General features: G+C 38.1%; 1 protein-coding gene across 9 annotated transcripts in view; it reads right to left on the bottom strand.

Annotated features, from left to right (window-relative positions):
* The window catches only part of BCAS3 (BCAS3 microtubule associated cell migration factor), a 489647-nt gene that overhangs the window by 273762 nt on the left and 193120 nt on the right, over positions 1 to 22765 (bottom strand). For all 9 annotated transcript variants that reach the window (XM_074974373.1, XM_074974376.1, XM_074974372.1 and 6 more), the window contains 3 exons: positions 21152 to 21276; positions 20268 to 20433; positions 18949 to 19049 (listed from right to left, as the gene is read on the bottom strand). In XM_074974373.1, the coding sequence (XP_074830474.1) occupies positions 18949 to 19049; positions 20268 to 20433; positions 21152 to 21276 (392 nt within the window). The remainder of the gene's footprint in view (positions 1 to 18948; positions 19050 to 20267; positions 20434 to 21151; positions 21277 to 22765) is intronic.

The raw sequence follows: 22765 nt of genomic DNA on the forward strand, positions 1-22765 counted from the left end.
ACCTTTATGTCATGTGAAATAAAGAGCTTTTAATCCAGTTTTAAGTGCATATCTTAACACAACTCAACTATGGAGCTGCTTCTGACACCCTCATAATGCCATATGACTTCATTCTTAAAGCTGGCACATAGCAAAATGAATCCAGGGCCTAATTTTTTAAAGATTACATTCAGTGTTGTACTCTTTATGGGCCTCATTTTGCAAGGTGCTGAGATTCTTCCATGGGGTGCTAAGCATCTGCCACATTCACTGAAGTCAATATAATGTTCAGTAGGTAATTAAGGACATCATTTACGCAGCATGCATTTTCAGGATACAATAGTAAAATTGTATTCACGTATATCATTACCACAGTGGTCGATCTTACTCAACAACTTAAGGATGATTTAAACTATCTCAAACCAAAACCTTAATATTAAGAAGTTAGACATCTGTTGAAGATTGCAAAACCTACACGACTCACCACCAATATATAAACATGAAACAATGCTGGCTATGGTAATGCCTTATTTATTCAACCAATGAAAGAAAAACATATTTTTACACGTTTTGCTGTTGCCCCTAATCTTCTCCATATCTCCTAAACTTTCCCTGCAATAAATTCTACTGACTGCAGTAATGCCTGTTTTGAGGGCACAGCTGATCAACTGCAGGCTTTCCTGTTACGGAACTCTGCTCACACACTGTTCATAACTCCAGCAGATGTTTCTGCTTTCAAACCAATGGGAACTTTATGGACTGTTTTTCCTCCTCCTCCTTCCCAGGGGCAACTACTAGAGCTGTCAAGATCGGTGAAGTTGCTATTCAGTGACTAACAGCAAAAACGTTGATTTAGCCAGCAGCAGCAACATTGCCATGTCATCATATTAGTCCACTGAAAATACTCTTATGGAAAACTGAGCACGTATATTATTTGGGACTTGTGCATCTGTACATCACAAAAAATGAACTTTCCCATTATTTACAGAAATACACAGTTCCAAGATAAGGTTAATTAAAGTCCCGAGGAAAGTTTACAACAATTTGAGCCCAGAGGGAATTTTTATATTGAAGTTGTAATCTCATGAAAAGCTGGATTAATGAGATGCATGATTCAGCACTAATAACAGCACAGCTCATATTGTGCTATAATAATAATAATAATACAGCTTTCTGCGTTCTTTAGGAACATACCTGCACCAGTATCAGATACAAAAAGACCAAATTTTGCTCACGTTCTGTATTACATCAGTCCAGGCTCTTTCTTGCACCCTGATCCTGGATACAAGAGATGTCCAGTTATTAAAGTTTTTTAACTGTAACTCACATCTTGTACCTGTAGCTCACGAAAGCTCATGCTCAAATAAACTGGTTAGTCTCTAAGGTGCCGCAAGTCCTCCTTTTCATCTTGTACCCAGTTTCACTTTACTCACATTATTCTTTCGTAAGAGAACATCCACAGACTGTTTATAATTGTGAAAAGGGCATTTCATGACTGCACAGAGATATCGCCCCAACAACTGCAGCTGCTTTGTTTTCTATTAAAATCAATAAAGCATATTATTTTTGAACCATATAATCTTAACTTTTTGCTGCAGTTACTTTGATTTCTTTAACAAACCTACAGTAATCTGGAGTTCAAATAATTTCAGATTTCATGCCAGACTGAAGTTTAGTTTGTGTACTCTAGTATAACAAGCTATTGTAACGTGTGTAGTGGAAAACGGAAAGTACGCAGTCATTAACCATCTGGGGCCAAATTTTGCACCATAGCTTTCATCTGGGCACAATCACTCGTGCATATAAATGACAGACCTTGCCTCTCTAAAACACACTTATGAGTGCAAATCAAGAATGAATGGGTTTGCACATGCACAGTGGTTACTCTTTAAAACCTTTCCCACTGCCATAGGGATAGATTTGGACTCAGGAGCAGACCAGGGACCATACTATGACTCAGAGTCACAATATGGCCCCTGGTTTTCCCTTTGCTCCAGGAATAAGTAACCTGTACCCATCCGATACCGGGTGTAGATTACTTCCTACTCTCCTTCTGCTCAGCTCACCCATTCCCAATCCACCTGAGCAGAAGGAGAACTAGAGGCCCCATGTAGGCTGCTCTCCCCGAGTACTGTGAACCACAAGATGTATCGTTCATTCAAGACAGTCAGGTATTGCACAGATACTTAACACAAACAACTGTTGCTCTTAGGTAACTTAAAAAACCCCAACCCTACATATTTACTGTGCCTCTTAGATATTCTCTGTAAGAGATACAGGGTTAAGGTTATTGCAAACACTGAGGTAATGTTATTTTAAGGCATAATGGGGAAGTGGCCATTATAAATTCTATCATTTGTACGTGCAACTGCTAGTGCAAGAAAAATGTCCAGCTAAAGTGCATCCAAATTAAACTTCAAACAAAGAGGTTTGGAGGGAAAAAAGCCGCATAAAAACCTTCCCATTATTTCACTTGCACACACACAATTTACAATTTTAAATGAATTACAATAGACTCCAAAGTTCAGCTAAGACATGGAAAATTTACTCATAATTAATCTCCAGAGGCATACGTCTACCCTTGGTCCATGGGCAAACTCTACTGATAACAATATGTGGGAGATGTGTGCACAATGGCCCTTTAATCTGATTTCAAAGCGTTTTCTTTGAAGTTTCAGTTATATTTAGAATGGATGGAGGCAGGAAGAGAAATGAACAAATCACATACACCTCCACTGATTCTTCATAAGTACAACTTCTTTTAAAATTAAGCTACACATTTCAGGTGATCTACATCACTATATTATTGTTGATACTCATGGCATTAGTTATGTTATGCACAATGAATAAAAATGAAGAGCCAATATACCGGTTCTTGTACAGGTCTCCTTGATGCAACTTTTCATTCAATTCAACAGGTAAGATTTTTTCAGACCTTACTGAAATTCTCTCACCTGCACTAGGTAGGTTTATGTACAAGGCTTCATGCTCCCCAGAGTTTATCAATGCAAGTTTGTCAAGTAGTTGAATTCTAATAGCTCTTGATCAATCTTTGTAGCATAATTATGGTGAATGCATGTTCCTAAATTCTTTCTTCCATCACACAGTTATGATTGTTGGCTCACTGGCTGATACAGTCATAGACTGAAACAAAGATTAGATTTCCCCTTTTGGAAAATACCATCTTTGAAATCTTAAATGGCAGTATACTCTGTCTGTTAGTTGATTATATATATAAAAATAAGGACAACTAAATTTCCCTGTAACAGAATAAAAGCCTTGTTCCTGTAGACTTGTTTAAAAAGGAATTTCAAGTGATCACAAATATCTCCTTTCTTTTTCTCTTGATGAAAAGCTCATCCCCAATTGCAAACAAACAAAACATTTTCCATGTTATGAATGATCCTCTGATAATATAATTATGTAGAGAAATTCTGTAACCCAACACAAATTTATTGTGCCACATTCATTAGCTTATAGAAGTATTAATTATTCATTATTTATATAAAAAAAGTTTACTAGGTGCTTTACAGACATAAAAGACTTGATCCCCGTACCACACAGTTTATAATCTAAAGGGAATATCTAAGTAGGAGATGAAGTTCTCAGGAGCTTTGGTGACTATTTATATATTTTTAATGACTCTTTAAAAAAACAGGTAGCCAAGGCTGCAGTCTACCAGACCAATGGAATTTAAACACTAAAAGTAACAATCTGTAATCAGGCTTCAATATTTCTCTCAATTCTGTTACAAGATAGGTAATTTTCACTGTGCTTGACTCCAGCTTCCTTTTCTACATTATTGCAAAAAGGGGTGGGGGTGGGAAACACTTCCTGGGCACAGTTAGAATGTGCTGTACCACTTACAATGTGTTGCATTGGTGTGTAACTAAAACTTTAGATACTTAGGGTGTGCAGCAGACTATCAATTCTCTACCAATGAGCAATAAATACCTTCTTTCCTGTATTAAAAAATAATTTCAGTTGCAAAGACCTACTGTGAAATCCATCTGATGGCCATCTTTAAAGAATTATGGAAGAGGTAACTATTTCTATAATTCACTGACTTCAAAAGTATGTTTGACATTATTGTCGGGAAAATTATGTTAACCATGGATTAGTGTTACAATCAAAGTATGTAGTGAGAAGTCAAGAGGCTTAATAGTAAATTTTCAAAGCGGTGCGGAGGGATTTACCCGTTTGACTCCCATTAACGTCAATAGGAGTCGTGCGGCTAAATCCCTGTACACCGCTTTGAAAACTGACCCCTCAGTGTTGATGGACCCCTCTCTAAGAAGTTCCAGATGACCACGTAAGAACAGCAAAGAAATGTTTCAGCATGTGCTCTTGTTCATTATTGTTGTTTGTACACATCTGAAAGATTTTAATTCTTATACACAGTGCTGTTTCCAGCATTTAGCATTTGAAAAGAAGATTGGGATGGGGAAATACTTACCACATTGATGTGGCCTCGTATACATCCAAGCATGTATATACTGCTCCAATACCTCTTATGCACTTTGAGAATTTAACTTGAATTTAGTCCATTTTTGTCCATTTTTACTGGATTATTACATAAATGTTCATCAAGGCTAAACACATTACACATTCTGCTATTGAAGAGCTGCACTTCCATGTAAGACAACTTCTGTGAAGTGACACTTGCCCTGTTTTACTTATCCAGCTCAGACCTATCCTCAGCAAAAGAATAAAATTTCCTTCCTTGTACCACTTAAGTTTTCACTTATCAGTAAAAGTGAAAAGCAGATTTGTGATGGGGTTGTCTGCTCCTTAAGGGCAGTAATGTCTAGTGGTTGGCCCATCCCACCACACAACATGGCCCTTTAAGACTTTGAAAGAGCCTATCATACACACACAGAGAGATCTGGGAGATATTGGGAGAGAGGAAATGGTTCCAGGAATAAGAAATGTTCAGGAAGAAATCCCATTACTGTTTCTTTAAGGGCTCATGGCCTGGAGCCTTGCAGAGAGAGTGGGGCTAAGTTTCCCTTTCCTCCTAGCCAATTGGGAATGAGCTGGGAGGAGGGGACTAGCATAAAAGCTGACTCCCTTCTCATACCAGGGCAGATGCCAGCAGGAGAAGATGGTCTGCTGAACCCTGAGCCTCAGACGACTAATTAGAGGGAAAAGCGTCAACTGAAGAAAAATCGGGCTAAGGCCCTACAGTGGGCTAAATGACAACTCCCCTGAGGGAGGATAGCTGGAGACTCATTGTTTAAGGAGAGAGATAGTAATTTTTTCAATTACCCATCTCTAGGTGGAGGGCGGGGTCTTCTGCCAGCTGGAGAGACAGAGTGGCTGTTTCATTATAGTGTATCCTGTTCCAGAAGGAAAGCTGGGATTCCTGGCCTAAAGAGAGGTGTAACATCTGCCTGAACTAAGCAGCCCCAGGAGGAGGGGTGGGACTCTTGCTATACAGAGAGACAGAGAGGTCACCCTGAGGGGACTGGAAACAGAACTCAGAGGGCAGGCTGCAGAGGAACCCTGACAGCCAGGAGAACCTTTGTTTCTTTGGGACTTTTGTTATGGACTCTTTTGTATGAGGTTTTATAACAAATCAGCCCCAAGCAGCATATTATTGAGTTAAGAGGGCAGGAAGCGGAGAAATTGACTTCCTGAGAGGGGAAACTGAGGCATGGCCCAACTGCGGTGCCATGCCCGACCGAAAGGAGGCATGCCAAGGTGACCTCCATGCCATCACAAGGTTAGAGAGTTAGGGAAATTTGGTTTCCCTCACACAAAATACAAACTAACATTTCCACTTAAAAACCTTTTTTATGGAAGGAGAGGTGATTTAGACTACAATGCAAACAGTTATGTCAGGAGAAGAAAGCACTAGTCTTTATGCCCTCATGGTTAATGAAGCAAACACGAAAATCCTAACTCTCTGAAAATGACCGTGCACCAAGCTTTATTCCACACTTTTTGTGATTAATATCATGGACACTCATCAAAAGTCTATATAACGTACTTGTTCAACAACCCATAGTTGGCTGTGTCTTGTCGATACAAAACAATTAAAGTAAAAACGTAAATCAGGTAAATGAGGAAGAAATAAAATGTGTATTGAAAATGTTATTATACTACTTAAACACATGGTTTACACAGTAAAAAAAAAGTTATCAAACAGTTTGTAATGAATCCAGGGTTTATCAGAGAATGAAACAACAAGCAAAATTATAATTTGAGAAAATGGTAGAGCAAATCTCTTTTACCATCTCCCGTCATTTCAAAGAGAAAATGAAAAGGCAAATGTCTCAATTAATTTTGTTTTTTACATTACGAAACAATTATCTGGGCACGTCTCCACTCTCATCAACACTACAAATGCCTAGGGCATATTCTGCACACATTAGCACATTGCACACAGGATAAAAATGGAATAACCAAGACATACCTACAGTGTGGATCACAAAGGAGAATTTTGCTTTACAATACAATAAACTATACAATTAAATAATTCCAAATGGTTTGTGAACCAAATATGTTCAGAGTAAAGAGAGAATATGATGAACTTCAAGATGCAAAGTGCTGTTCTAAGCAGATAAAGGAAAACTAAGGCCTGGGCTACACTAGGGGGTAGTGATTGATCTATCGGGGATCGATTTATCGTGTCTCGTCTAGACGCGATAAATCGATCCCCAAATCAACGCCTGTACTCCAACTCGGCAGGAGGAGTAATCGGAGTCGATGGGGGAGCTGCCGTGGTCGACTCGCTGCCATGAGGACGGCCAGGTAACTCGAACTAAGACACTTCAACTTCAGCTACGTGAACAGCGTAGCGGAAGTTGCGTATCTTAGTTCGAAACCTCCCCCTAGTGTAGCCCAGGTCTAAGCAACCTGTCTTCCCCTTCCCTGAAGCCTCTTGTTACAGTGACAATGTTAACTAAGGCAGATTAGGTTTGTTAGCTGTGGAAGAGCATGTAGAGTGTTCTACTGCTCTCTTGTGCTACAATCAATACTCTTTGTGGTAGGTGCTGGCTCTGAGACACCTATGAAAGGCATGAGGAGGATAAAGTGAAATGAAGAGGACGAGAGAAACGTGACCATGACTAATGCTTACATACCACTGAGAGAAAAATAAATGTTGAAGCGGAGATAAACAGAAGATAGAAGCCAGGAAACAACAACAAAGTATTATACCTGTGGGCAGAGGCTCTTTAATCTCTGACTGCGTAGAAGGAGGCTGGGTTATAATCACGAAAATGCTCAGCATGTTATCAACGACTACAGAAGGTCTGAAACAAACCAAAGCCAACCCAACTACCAATTTTCTGAGGAGCAGTGTGTCTAGGTTCTGCTTCATCTGGAAATTTAAAAAAACTGTAGTCATAAAAAACAAAACCAAAAATCTTAAAAATCCATTACTGTTTTAAAAATAAGCATAAACAAATTTCCAAAAATTAGATGTCTTTTGAAATCACTTTAATTTTGTTAAAATACTTATTTTTAAAAAAGAAATACAAGAATATATTTATTTCCACTATTATTATTATTACTGTTATTTGTATTATGGTAGCAACAGGATACGCCAATCAGGATCAGAAGACTCACTGTGCTGGGTTACAAAAAACACCCTCTCCAGATTTCAGAGGAATTATAAAACTAATTCCAGAATTACTAGGATTTTTAGACTGCTTCTGAATAATTCAGAATCTTTCCAAGCTAAAGGACTAGCCTTTGGAAAGAAGCTTTACTTTAAACTGGCTTGTAGCTACAGCGAGTCATCTTGAAAAGTATGTTGCATTCCTTAATTATGCTGCAGAAATGAAGTATAATTTCAAGAAAAGAATACAACACTAGCTAAAGGCAATGCTTCTCAGCAAACACAAACATAACATCAAAGGGAGAATCCAGAAAATATGAATATTTAATTTTCCACTTTGACTGTAAAGGTTAAGTATATATCTAGCTGGGTAAGTACACATCATCCAAGCTGTTGATTGCTTTTGTAAAATGCCAACACACTGATGTAATGGGATTCCCTACCTTCAAACAGTATACTGGGGAAACTACCAAAAGGTTAACTATGATACCCTAGCTGCTGCTTCTTATGTCCTTCCACCACAATCATAGTTTTTTCCAGTGTCGGGCACACGATATGGCCCCTTCTGTATGCCTGGCGAGATCTTCCATGGTGCACGATTCCTCCAGGAGCCGACACATTAACAGACATTCCATGGTCTGTGTTTCAGAACAGTCACACATGTCTGGGTTGTTAGAATAGCCCCACTTCCACATACTGACTTTTGACTTGGCAACTCTTGTTCAGAGGCGATTTAAATTTTGCCGCTGGTGTTTAACTTGCATTTGAGAGAGGACGAATTGTAAATGTGATACCGCAGAGACTCCAGACTACCTACTAGATTGCGTTATCACTTAGCTTAACCAAACAGTTAAATAGAGTTAACACAATTCTTTCAGAGACAATACTTAGTGAACACTTAGCAAATCAGATTTGAGATCCCTGGATGAAAGGCACTAAAAGTGAAATGCACAACAGTTGGTCTACAGGTGAGCAAAGATATACTATACTGGCCCAAGTCAATGCCAGCTGTAAATCTGGGTGTGAATGTTTATAAGGTGTGTCTTACAGAGTTTACAAACCTAATTCTCAGTAGCTTCACGCATACCTTAAACACAAATTACTTTACAGAAATAATAAAAATCAATCGAGTATTGTATAGTAGGAGGTCAAAGAATTTGAGTGGAGTGACCTGGCTCATGCCTTTGAATTCTAGAGTTTGGGTCATATAAAGCAAACAGCATCCCGTGATGAACAATGAATGAAACGGTACCAGCTTCAATGGTTCCACTCAGGCTTCTACCCACTATGGAACAAATACATTTTCAGACGTGGTTGTCGTGAGATAAGTAAACACTGCATCATTTCTTTTAACACAATAGAAATGGTCTTTTGATTATTCAGAAGTCAATTAGTAAGAACTGCCTCTGAAGCCTCCTATTAGAGGTTTAATAGCAATGAGGTGCAAGTACACTTACCAGCAACACTACAATCAAGTAGAGATTTTTGCTTTAACAAAATCTATATTTATATGATTACATTTCCTATGGTTGAGGGCAGCTGTAATTAATGGATTTCCCTCCTTCCCCTAATGTAGCCATTTGTCAATTTAAACACAGAACATCCAATCAATTTTGATGTATTTAGTAAGCAATTTGTCAAAAAGTGCTGCAGAGCAGTTAATATATTAATTCTTGTCAGAGGCGTGCTTCTGACAACTGCAGGGCCTCTCCATAAAATTGTTCTTGATGAGCCTGAACTGTTGCCTGGAACCTGAAGGTGCCCCTTGCCATGGTCATAAGAGAGAAATTATACAAAACTATATACGAGAGGAAACTTTATGTAGGGTCCGAGTTTGCTTCAATTTGAATACATTCATTGTAGTCTATTTTTGTTCTGATTTAGAGTAAATCTTGTTCTTAAATGTGTTAGGCTCAGATGTGTCAAACATCTGGAGGTATTTTTGGACCATCCTTCCACAATAACGGGCAACTAGATTGAAAAAAGCGATTCACTTTCAGCTTTTGTAAGATTTACTGGGGACTTATCAATGGAGTGGATACAATATTGTATTAAAATACATTTTTAAGGAGGAAACGGCGAGTCATTGGGGAAATTAATAAATTGCCCACATTAAAAGAACCCCAACAAGAATCATTATGGTGTTTGATTTACACAGCACAGTCAAAAGATAAATTATACTTAGCATTTATGCAGCACTGTACATGTTCAAAACACTATACAAACACTTCACATCCCTTGTGAGGTGGGTACAGTAAACATCACCCTATTTTACAGAACTCAAACAGGGGAAGCAGTTTGCCCCGAGTCACACAGTGAATCATGTGGCAGAACTGGGAGTAGAATTCTGGGATTAAATGTCACCCCCACTGAAGTCAATGGGAGTTTTCCCATTGAAATAACCAAGCCAGGATTTCACCCCTGAAGTTTTAGACTTCCAACCCTATACCATGCATCCTCTTGTAAGAAAAGACTAAGACTTTCTCTGAAGCTACAAAAGCATATCATGCTATCAGTTATCAGTACAAATCAGTGTACCTGCCTAGCAGTAAGAGCATTTCAAATAACATCTACTTTTATATGGGTCTGTCAAACAGAAAATAAAAGTCCCCTCAATGTAATTGCTAGAACACAGATGGATAATACAGTGGAACTCCCTCTTACATTGCAGTCACTTTTTCCTGCCCCTCTTACTATCAGTGGAGGGTCACTAAAACTAGAAATGAATTTTATCACTGTGTGTTCTGAAGGAAATGGGGAGTTGCATTCTACTTCAGTATAAATACAGCTTCCAGCTTCATTTTAATGGAATTTTCTCATCAAACAAAAGGCACAATAAACTATACAAAATCAGGATTAAAATCATTCCACGTTTTGAATACTTCTCCAGGGTACCTATTCTATCTCAATCTGAATCCTTCCTGTGCCATCAAACATTGCATATGGAATGAACAAGAAGGTTCTGTCATCCCTGTCTATCATGGGATTCTCTTTCTAGGTCTTCTGTGTTCTTAAGCCCCATAGGTTTCTATCAATGGTTTTCAACCTTTCATTTGCAGACCCCAAAAAAATTTCAAATGGAGGTGTGGACCCCTTTGGAAATCTTTGGCATAGTCTGTGGACTCCCAGGGATCCGTGGGTCACAGGTTGAAAACCACTGATCTATGAAAACAACAACCTTTTGTGGACCCCTTAGATGCAGTCTGCAGGACCCTCCCCCCCCCCCCCCCCCCAGGAGTCTGCGGACCAAAGGCTGAAAAACACTGGTTTTACTATAGGCCCTGGAAAACTCATTTATACATTCTCTTATACGATATATATCAATATAACAAGTATCTGGTCACTTTGGCCCAGTCAACAACCTAGAAATCACCGTGCACAATATCATCTGTAATGCTATTAAATTCACACAAAGTTGCTCTAAAGTCTTCAGGTCAAGAACAAAAATTACCTGACATTGATTTAAGCAGGATTTAGAGCTGAAGAAAATTCACATCCTAAACACATAATTGTTTTGATTATAGGTGTAGTGCTGGGGTTCTAATGATCATTATTGCAGCAGGTGACTGCTACTTGAAGATGCACAAGCAGTTCAACATGTATGCTAGTTTTATGTTTTTCGTATGCATTAACCATAGTAAAAACCCCTAGGACAATGAATGGATGCTTTAACATTAATGGAAATAAATAAATGGTGCAGCATCTCGTTTTTCTCCTGGCAATTCACTGTGATGGCAAAATTAGAAACTAGCCATTTACCTGTAGGTAGCTTCAAAAGGTATGTCCCTAAGCAACATGAACATTAGCACTGGCAATCTGTGCTACTTTTGTTAGGTTCTGCTATCAGAGGTGATCTAGGCCAAGGAACCCAGAATGAAGTTACCGCATGATTACCAAAATGTCCTGAAACACTATCACATTCATGCCACACAGTAATGCTATAAGTAGCATATACAGTGACTGGAAAGGTGAGGGACTAAGGAACAGGAGGTGTAGGCTTCTGACTGTAGTCAGGCTTACGTATTTCCACAGACATTTAATTGAATGCAATGTACGAGTACCTATATGCATGCAAGTATGCAATATAAGGAAGTGGTGGTTAGCTGAGTAAATGCCACAAAAGAGAAAAATTGCTTGTGTAAAGCTTTACCCACCAGTACCTGGACTAAAATTAGTCATTAGAAAGAAACCTGCAATAGTTTCATGGTTGCAACTAATTATTTGTCACAGAAATAAAGCACACTTCAACAGCTTGCCTCAACAGCTCACACTTATTAGCCACGTCTCAATTCCTGAGTACTAGTTAGAGGAAGCAAGCTGCAGTTAGAGAATAGAAAAGGATGACTCTTAGCTACTCTCTGCAGAAAGTCAGGTTCTTTACAGGGTAAGCTCCTTGGGGTCATGGACTGTGTCTTCCTATGTATTTGTATATTGCCTATAGTTCGGATAGCACAGCAGGGACCTGAACCAGACTGGTGCCGCTGGGTGCGACAGGAAATAAATGATTATTATTATCAATAATCTAATCACACCAGATGACGTTACACACGTCACACATAGGACACATCGGAAGAACAAAACGTATAACTGAATTTCCTTGCTTTAGTGGGATTGGTTTCGAAAGGGGAGGAATGGGAGAGGTCACAGCAGAATAAAGTGGGCAGCAGCACATTCTTGGTAGCAGCAACAGCGGTACCAGCAAGTGAGGTGAAAAGACCATGTGTTACGACCAGCAAGCCTATAAAACATAGCTTCAAATGACTGATATCGAAGTCCTTAAAATCATGATAGCTCTAAGCCCTGTGCAGGGTGAACCCTAAGAAAATTACATCTGAAATGAATTCTGTTCCATCAGTAGACTAAAGAGATTCTTGGTCCTCTGACATTCCCACTTTGACCAAATGTGTAAGAAGCCTGAAGCAGTTATTAGCAGGATACTGATGTTTCCTGTAGGTCAGCAGGTTATGAATTTAAAATGCAGGTCACTTAGGAGCCATGAACTTGTAGAGAGGTCCACCTCCCTCCTCACCCAGTTTCCCCATTTGTCTCCAATGCTGTGATAAAAGGAACACTGACTATTAGAGAGCTCAGGTAGAAGTGTATCACATAGTCAGGATCAAGGTTTTTGCAGCAGATGTCACAGATGACCTCAAAGCAATCAAACAGCTGTGCAAACTCACTTACAACTACCCTTGGGATAAAGGTCGTGGACACTTGTTCAACAAAATATTTCTTCAAACAATGGTTCCTTTTAACCGGGCATATAACTTTATATAACTGTGAATATAACTAAAATCTTTTCAAAAATATAGCTAAAAGCTGAACATAAATAACTAAATCCACTATTTTAAAACCATTCTCTTGTCATACAGTAACCAAGATCTTATTGGCCTACTTTGAACTTTCCAAAGATTAAAGAATAAGATTTTGCTACTCTGCTTTAGCATCAAACTGCATATTTACAAAAACCTGCAAAGTATACCCTTCAACCAGACTACCAGACGTTTCATTGTTCTATCCGTCTGCTGATAGAGGTACCCTGTGTTAGAAAAGCACACACAGTATTTTTCAATGACCTGGGGGCAAAGGTCACTTATTATAAATGGATAATGAGACCTAATGCAATGTTCTGAGTGTGGACAAAGAAAGGGTCTATCCATAGCCCTCTGTGACTTGGTCATTCAGGCTTTTATTTCCCCTGCACACTTAATGGAGCCAAACAATTGGCAGAAATGCTATACAGAAAGACTGAAACCGAGAGAAACTGCTGTATTGTAACTCTGATGGACAGATACAAATAGTGACCCTGAAACGGCGCCAGAATTCCTTTTACCACTAACATGGCAGACAGCTGTAGCATTCACCCTAAACTCCCATTTAGCCATTTGCTGGCAATTAAACTTACTGACGGAAGTGATAGCACATCAAACCACAGGCTACAGCTAATGTCAACCCATTACATTACTGCAGGTAAGCAGAGCCAGATAATTCCATTTTAGCATATATTTCCTAGGGAAAAAGCACACAGGTATTTTTTTTCTTGTGAATCCTGTTTTGTTTAATAGAACCTACTTGCTCAGGGACTTTAGAGCATAGCCTCAAAATCAGAGCATAATAAAACTGGAAAGCAAATATATCACACAAAATTCAGAACAGTACTTTCTCTGTTAATGCTATTCTTTATTGTCAATTTTCTTGATTTGAATCTGCAGTATTAAGATTTAATTTTTTCCCCTATACGCCTGTAGTAGATCTGTCAACTTACACTGTTCCCTCTTACCTTAATTAAAATTTGATTTAAAAAAAAAATCAAGGTAACTCAAACTCTGCAAATGAATTTTTAATACACATTTAGCTAGCATTTTTAGATTAGCTATTATTTTATAGCACACATTTTGCTTATGTGTACAATGACTAAGTTATTAGGAAGGTATCTCAAAATAGTAAAATATACTCAATGTGGAATTCTATTATATTTTTCTTTCTTTAAAAGGCTCTCTCAAGAAGCAATTTGAGTTGTGTAGCTTTTTAAGCATTTATTAAAGTAGAAAATGTGGCCACATTCATCCCTGATTTCAAGGTCAGGGATGAATCTGGCTCCCATACATGTATAACACGAAAGGATTTTATTTTCACCCCATTTATATGACACATGACTACTAGTCTAATCAGAAATTGAAAAAGTACATAAATAAAACTGTTCTGTATAAAGTTACCTAAATTCAGAAATCAGCCTTCTGTGTTTCTGGACACATACTGGAATAACTGTATGCAATGTAAAAATTTCTGTATGTCTGTAAGTGTGCAGTGAAAATACTTGTACTCAGTGAGGATGAAAGAACAAATGAACAGAAAATGTTGAAAAAAGGTAGGTCTGGCCCGAACAGACAAACTGCGTAAACTCACAAACATAACTGGAGTGAGCAAGTTAAAGTTTCTACTGACCAGATTTCTATTGGCTCAGGAACCAGCCATTCCCATTGTTCTCCAATTTTTAAATAATTGCACAAGGCATTAACCTTGAAAGCATTATAGAACAAAATCTATTGATAAAAATGAACTTACACATTGAATGCTTTTTATTCCACAAAAGACTCATGTATCTTCTTGATCTGTTGCTTTTTCCCTGATACGGGCATATTCATTATTAACAGTACAAGAGAATATGTATTCCCGGAAAGAGGCAAAATACGAGACAGCATCCCATGTCCTGCTCATAAGAATGGGGAAGAGATGAGACACTTTCTTCCAAATATTAATTCCATCAAAGCAAGTGGAGTATTTTAATGACCACCTACATTACTTCTTTGGGGCACTCACATTTATTTTTCCTCACTTCGGCAGATGAAGCTTCTTTCTTGGTCCTATTGCCAAAAAGATGTGCAATGACAACACCAGAAGAGGATGCATAAGAAGTAGATTTCAGGGTATCAAAACTGTAACAAACCCTCAGCAGCATGAGCATACTGTGCATAAGCAATTATCTCACCCTGTGTTATGAAACTAACCAGTTACTCTGCACTGTGAACTATTGGAGGCTATGGACAAAAAGTACAAACACATTACCCAGAGCTAGGAACACAACTCCAGATTTAGTTACCCAAATAAGTGGCCTGATTGTCAGTGGTGATGAATAGCGAGAGCTCTTGTTGACCTCAGTTGAAGCTATGGGTACTTGGCACCCATGAATATTTACCTCGGAGCCTAACTTCAGACACTTATATTTTAAAATGTTGACCTCTCTAATCTTTAATATCCTAAATAGTGCATAACCAACATGCACCGTCACAAGAATCCCTCAAACTCAGACAAATCAGAATGCATGTACTTTTATTTGAAAATAACACATTGCCAAATGCCAGCAAGATGCCTGTTTGTGTATTACAGAAGCTATTATGGAGGAGAGAAGATTAATGCATTCATTTTTGTATGGTTTTGCCCTATTTCTCGGTGTTTTCCTTTGCTTTCATGAAGCACAACATATACCAGTAATTTGTCTAATGAAGTTCCCACAATGATATATATGAACAATGTCTTCCAAAGGGAATGCTGACCAAAGAAAGGTGATCAAATCTAACCACCTAAGTAGCAGTTTGTAAGTACTAGTCTGAAATTTGCTATTGCCAAATTGTTTATGGGAATTGGGGCAATGAATCTATTCTGTCCAGAGCTTTTTATTCCAAATAAAACTTGTTTAAATTAACCATTTTCCCTTCAGTCCATAAAATAGACTAAATCAAGCCTCTCTGTTCTTACAAACCTCAAATTCATATTCTGTGTTCATTAGCATTTTCTCTCTACTATGAAATCATTTTCAGTGTAATTTCTCTGGGTGGTGAAAGGTTTTATATTGTTCTCTGCTCTTGCAAAAGCAGTACTAATTTACAACTTGGTCATCCTTTCCATAGCAACCTTCACCAGATAATTCCAAAGATGTCTGCTGCAAATAGACTATACACTGCAGTGGGTCTGCTATCAAAACACTGGATTGGATTAATGCATCCACTTTACTGCCTGTGTTGTAAAAATATTTGATTATCGTCTGTACTTTTTCAGTTTTCACACATAAATTAGATACAGAATTTAACAATACAATCTCTATACTTCCCTAGTGACGGTCATGTAGCAGAATTACAAACTGATGTAATAAAAACATTCGTAATTCTTCCTTAATTAAGATGGAATTCACTCCTATCGGGAGCAAGCACAAAACCTGTACACTGTGTAAATCCCATGTAAGCCCTATTTTGAAGGCTTAACTAGGACTTAAACAGTGTACAGGACTTTTGCTGACCCCCAACAAAACAGCACATTTGATATTAAATAGAAAGGCACTATACCTGTAAGAAAGGGAGGTTAAAAGTTAATGTCTGTGTTTATCAGCCACTGAGGTGTAAAAAAAAAAAAAGACTCTCAGGAGGGTTTTTCTGTGGAACAAAGGTAGAATTTTGTTTACCAGTCTGCACCATATTTTTGGGTTTGTGGATTATGAAGTAGCTCTACATCTCCTCTCCCACTCTCCTTCCCAGGATGGACAATTTCCTTACTATTTCCACTTACATCACTGTTTTCTGACCCGAATTATAATCTCCCAATTGTATTCACGGTCTATGTCACTCAATTCACACATTCAAATGAAACAAATGAAAATTTCACAATCATAATTCTCGACTGGGTTTTTAAGACTGGACCTCAGAAAACACATCCCTTATGAGTGAACAACATTTTGAACTATCAGAGCTAAAACACGTTCATCTTAAATAGGAAAGGATACTGCATCTAGAAAATACAGTATAAACTACAGAACAAAAGGTATGCAGAATTAAAACAAAAAATTTAACTAGGCCTTCTGAATATTCTCTCAACCAAAGTAATCCTCTCCAATATTATGAGTTCCACAAAGCATGCAACAGGAGGACAGGTAGATGTAATATCCCTAACTTGGCGCTGATGTTGCTTTTACCAGTCATGTTTCAGACTTATAATCTTTTGACCCAGATATCCACTTTTTACATTTTTAATTGCTTAAATATGCTGGCACTGTTTGCACTGTCATTTAAGCAGAGGGTCTAGTTTCCCCAGGAGCATCTTTACCTATGCAGAGTTTCTTCTTCATATAACTTCAAGATGATTATTTTATCATTTCAATCTCAGCTACCCAATTGAGAAAATAGAGACTCTCTGTTTTCCCATAATAATCTTCCCATTTTGTATTATACTAAGGAAAAGAAAATGCATGTAATGTTACTGAATGTACAATGCAATATATGTTTGCTCCCTGTGATGAGGTCATGGATCTCACACAGTTTGTAGCAGGTAGCCAGACATCTCTGGAAATGCTGCCAAGATTCTAGAGGGAAGCAGCCGCTTGAGATTTGGGCTACAAATAGCCCAGCAATCAGGAATTCCAGGGGAGTGGGAAGAATGTCGACAAGCTGAGTTGTCAGCAAGCACCCGACTCATGAGGGAAAGTAAATACAAGCAAGAGAAAGAAAGAGACTGTAGGAGCCTGAAGATCTTAGGAGACCACATGCGTATTCTCTCTGGCTTGCACTCATCTCTGGGATGTACGAAGCTCTCTCTTATTGTCTGGATTCGAGTCTACATGAAACCCTACCTAATACTCTATCACTCTGAGTACATTTGGTTGTGTGAAAACTCTGCTAGAGATCCCATACTGAAGTAAACTGTACCTTCCTGGCAAATTCCTTCCACAGAACTGCTTCCTTCAGTTCTAAGCTACCAGAACTCCAGAGGTCCACTCCCCAATTCCTCCTCTGGACCCACCCAAAGAAACAAACCAGTAAATAAAGGTTGTCACATGGTAAAACAGAACACTCAGAGAAAACAATTCACAATGAAAGATGAGATACACTACATATTCTCCTGCATTTAGACACAATGGGGCAACTCAAGAAAGCATTTAGGAGATGCCCTATCATGTTTAGATGTACCTTGCAAGACCGGCTACAACGGTGCCATGTGAACGCCTATTCTCACTTTCAGGTGATGTAAATAAGAAGTGGGCAGCATGATCTCCCGTAAATGTAAACAAACATGTTTGTATTAGTGATTGGCTGAACCAGAAGTAGGACTGAGTGGACTTGTATGCTCGAAAGTTTTGCATTATTTTGTTTTTGAGCGCAGTTATGTGGAAAAAAATATATTATGAAAGTGCAACTTACAAATGTAGAACAAGAGACTGCACTACAATACTTGTATGCGGTGAACTGAAAAGTACTATTTCTTTTATTTTTTTTACAGTGCAAATATTTGTAATCAAAAATAATAATATAAAGTGAGCCCTGTACACTTAGCATTCTGTGTTGTAATTGAAATCAGTATATTTGAAAACGTAGAAAAGCATCCAAAAATATAATAAATTTAAATTGGCATTCTATACTTGTTTAACAGTGTGATTAAAACTGTGATTACTCGCAACTTTTTAAAAAATCTAGTTCATTTGTTTTACATTAATCGCTTAAGTTAACTGCTAATAATTGACAGCCCTATTTTATGGCATATTTTTAACCTGTAGCAAATTTTTCTGGTTGAGCTATAAATGGCTATTTTCATTAGAATAGGAGCTTGTAATGGAAATGTTGAGACATCTGACACAACTTTAACTACATAAATTCCAGCATGATGCTACACTTCTAAAATTGTATTTGATTGAATTTTTCATGTTGAGAAGTGTCTAAATCATCATTCGTTCCACATCCATGGCCTTACAGAATAAACATTCCCCAGTTACTAGTATTTGCACACTGGATTTAAAAAAAAAAAAAAAGGCTTGTTGATAACAATGCTATCTTGTCTCAAGAATGTAAGTTAAGAAACTGTTTTAGAAAGTCACCATTTCACATTAAACTTGCATGTACAAAAAATGCTAAGCTACTTACAGCCAGCGAGCAGATATTGATAATACTGCACTGCATCTGCAGCTAGAAGCAATGGATGGTTTGCATTAAATGGTGGTTGCAGTTCATTCCACTGAGGAGTTCTGCGGACACAAGAATATTAATATTTAAGCTAACACAGAGAATGTAAATCAGTGTCTGTGTCATCACAAGCTTGTACAATGTTTATAATTATTTAAATTAGCTTGTTCAAGCACTGAAATACACAGCAGTCAGTTGAAAAGTGTGACCAACTCACACAGACTGTGAGGTGCAGACACGTTGTTGTGGACAGTACTATATACTGAACACAAAAAGGGATCAAGACAGTTTAGAACATGTTGGTGAATGAATGTTAGAACAACTCTATGTCATGCTAGCACTGTTTAATATTAACACACAACAGAACCTGGGGGAACATCTGTGTTTCCTTATACTACAGTTTCTACTGTTCTATAAGGAAATCAAGCAGCTACAAAACTGTGAAAACAGAACTGTGTAAAGTTATTGACTATTGATCCAATTAGAATTTGCAATTCCATTACAACCTGCTCATTTCAACAATAATAGTCTAGAAGACCGTGTTGTAATTTTAATTAGGGCTGGCCACTCCTAAATAGCTTGGTAAATCAAATATTGATTAATCCAGTCCAGGAATGAGTAGTACTAAAGAATATCGGAGCCTACAAAAATCAATGGGAAAATATTTTAAAATGTCAAAAGCACTGACAATATTTTCTCATCAATTTCTGTTTGTTTTATTCCACAAGTCAGGACTAATTTCTTCAACTATGATTGATAAGATTCTACGTTCAACTACTTACAGGAAGTCTTGCCTAGCTTCTTGCTGTATGTTGCACACTCCAGTCATACATCTCAGTACAGAACTTCAATACTATATTTTCACTGCTAGAATAATTAACTGTTTCTAGCCTTAGTAATAAAAAGAAGCTAAATTATATTTGATTATTTTAAAAGGAAATTAGCATTGACTTCTACACCATTCAACAGTTAACTCTAAACTTGTGTAGATTGACTGTGTGTCTAGATGGAGTGGTAGAATTTCATGCTTTGTTTATTAAAAATATAGGACCAAATTCCGATCTGATTGGAGTCATAAAAGGTTTTGCTACTGACTTCTGAAAGATCTGGATTTGGTCCTTATCAAGTGTTCAATCCTGCTTGGTGTGCTGGATGAAGTTGAGCACCCTCAATTCCCACTGAAGTCAATACAGGCTGAAGTCATTCACCCCCTTCCTAAAATGGGCTCAGCACGTGTTGAATAAGGACAAAGAGAAGAACAATGCAAAGGGATGAGCTACCTAACCAATGTCCAGCTGGCTCTCGGACAGGTCACCATTTCCAAAGGAGTGTCATCACTGATCTTCGGAGCAGTGCTGAGTGGACGTGGTTCCAATACGTGTTCTACCAGGGTACCATAACAACTTATAATATACAGTGATTCCACCACAAACTGTTTTGATTGATCTATGGGGCAAGAAAACATAGAAAACAGCTATTATTACAACAGAATAGCAGAAACAGAAAATATCTACAATAGCAGTGGCTTTCCTAAATTTTAAAAATGTATTTGCCCTTTTCATAAATGCTCGTGGTTGACCTGGTCAAATTAACATCATGAGGGGAGATTCTGGAGAGGTATGGGGAAGTAAAGCACAGAGCATGCGTATTTCTTCCCTGACATTCACAAAGGCCCAATTACCATATATGGCAACGAAATGGGGCAGATTCCCTGACTGCCTCTTAGGAATGGGCCGTGTTTGGGTAGTCACATATTACCAAATCTATGTTTAGGTGGCTACTTCAGACAGGTACTTCACCCTAGAATTATGGAACAGCTTCCAAAATGGCTGCAGGGCCACTCCTGAGTAGCACACTAGAGGCATCTCTGAACAGCATAGGATCACAAGTGACTTTGTGGTCATTACTTTATTATATAAAGTCATTGACTTATTTTGCAATTTTTATTTTCTTGGTCCTGTATCGTAATGGCATACTCCTGATGCCCTCAGTTTCCAATGACTTCCAGAAGTTTGACAGACACCATACACAGTTGCAAAGATAATTAATAAGTAAAAAGAACAGATACCCAGTATTTGGTCAGGAGCTATTTTAAAATGAGATAACAAACCAAAACCAAGATAAATACAAAAGAGAAAACCTATTTATTTTCTAACAAACAAACCTTTTTCTCTTTTTAGACCCGGATTGTTTGCAAACCAGGATCTTGACGAGCCGAAGACTGCGGCAACACAAAACTCTCCTCCCACAGATTTACTAGGTGAAATCTGTGGAGCTGGTTTGGTTTTGCTTAAAATAAAAACAAAGTAAAATTAACACAAGGTAATTCTCAAAGTTACATTTACTAGTGATCCAAGAGGTCTCTCACTCAACTTTCATTCCAAGTCCCAAGGCCCTGATTTTCAGAATTACTGAGCGCTTCCAGCTGCCACTAGTTTCAACTGGAATTGTGAGTGCTCACAGTTTCTGAAAATCATGCCCCAAGTGTTCCTTAACTGCTGAGCTTTAAGAACAGGACTGTCTAATAATGCAGAATTGTTTAAGTTGTTTAAAAGACTCAGAATTGCAGATCTGCAATCATCAGGAACAACTTCCAGATTGAATGCAAACATTTTTACACATCTTATTATTGAGTCTCTGGGGAAAGAAAGTCTAGATTCTGGGTCAATCACTTTAGTTGGTTGCCATTTTCTTGCATTTTTAAAGAGGAGACACTTACAAACAATCCTAACATGTTCTGCAGTGCAGATTTATCTATGTTTGGTTTCAATTCTGCTGTGGGAGTAATGGGATGGGGGCAGGGAGGCGAGAGGAAGGAACATGCAGCGGATACAAGGCAATGGAGACAACATGTACAATAATAATGCTATGTAAAAAACACTATGGCATAGAATGAAATTAAGAAATGCTGTCCTCTAGGACACTATAGAGTGCATGTAGCAGATCCAATGGTATGTAATTAGGTTCAGCGAGGATACCGTTCAACCTGTTTCCTTCTTGTGTCCTTTAAAAAACATGTGCTTTTATCATTTTGCCTGGGTGAAATTGATCAAAGGCCAATCTAAACCAGGAATCTGGAGATTAATTAAGACCCCAACATTGGAGGATTATGTTCGGTTTTACATGCATTCAGAATCATTTTCGGAGCAATGTTCATTTCCTCAGTTACTTTAACCACAAAATAAAAAGGGCTGCCTGAGATGCAATTTTCCCTTTACCACAGTCTCAGCCTCCCTTCTCCCTCATCTGTCTGTTCCATCCCTCTCTCTTCTTCTGTTTCTCTCAGACTCCTTTGGACTGCCACCTTCCCCCCTTTGCTGGCTTTGTTGAGCCACAAAACACCATCCTTCCCGTGAGCTTTGAATTTATCATTTTCCCTGTTCTCATTCCACTTAATTTTTGCATGATGTGATCTTCAAGCCCATAGGTATAAGCAAGACCCTATTTTTATTGCATTATCATGGGCTCAAGTGGCAGAAAACCAAACAGAAAAACAATGGATAATAAAACAACCCTAATCTGGTGTATAATTATAAAGGTACTTGCGTCATTCATATTAGTCAGAATTTTTTTATTATTATTAACCACTTATAAGTTGGTGATGTGGCTCAGCAGAAATGAACCAGCAGTAACCAGCAAGGATTTATTTCAACAGAAGCAAATTTTTAATCAACATAATTAAGAAATCAAGTTACAATAAGCAAAAGCAAATATAACAGGAAGGATTTCTTGAGCTGGGCTTCAAACAGCCTTCTCTGCCCCTTCATGAATAGGCTCT

The sequence above is a fragment of the Natator depressus genome, chromosome 17, assembly GCF_965152275.1.
Source record: "Natator depressus isolate rNatDep1 chromosome 17, rNatDep2.hap1, whole genome shotgun sequence".
Taxonomy (NCBI): domain Eukaryota; kingdom Metazoa; phylum Chordata; order Testudines; family Cheloniidae; genus Natator; species Natator depressus.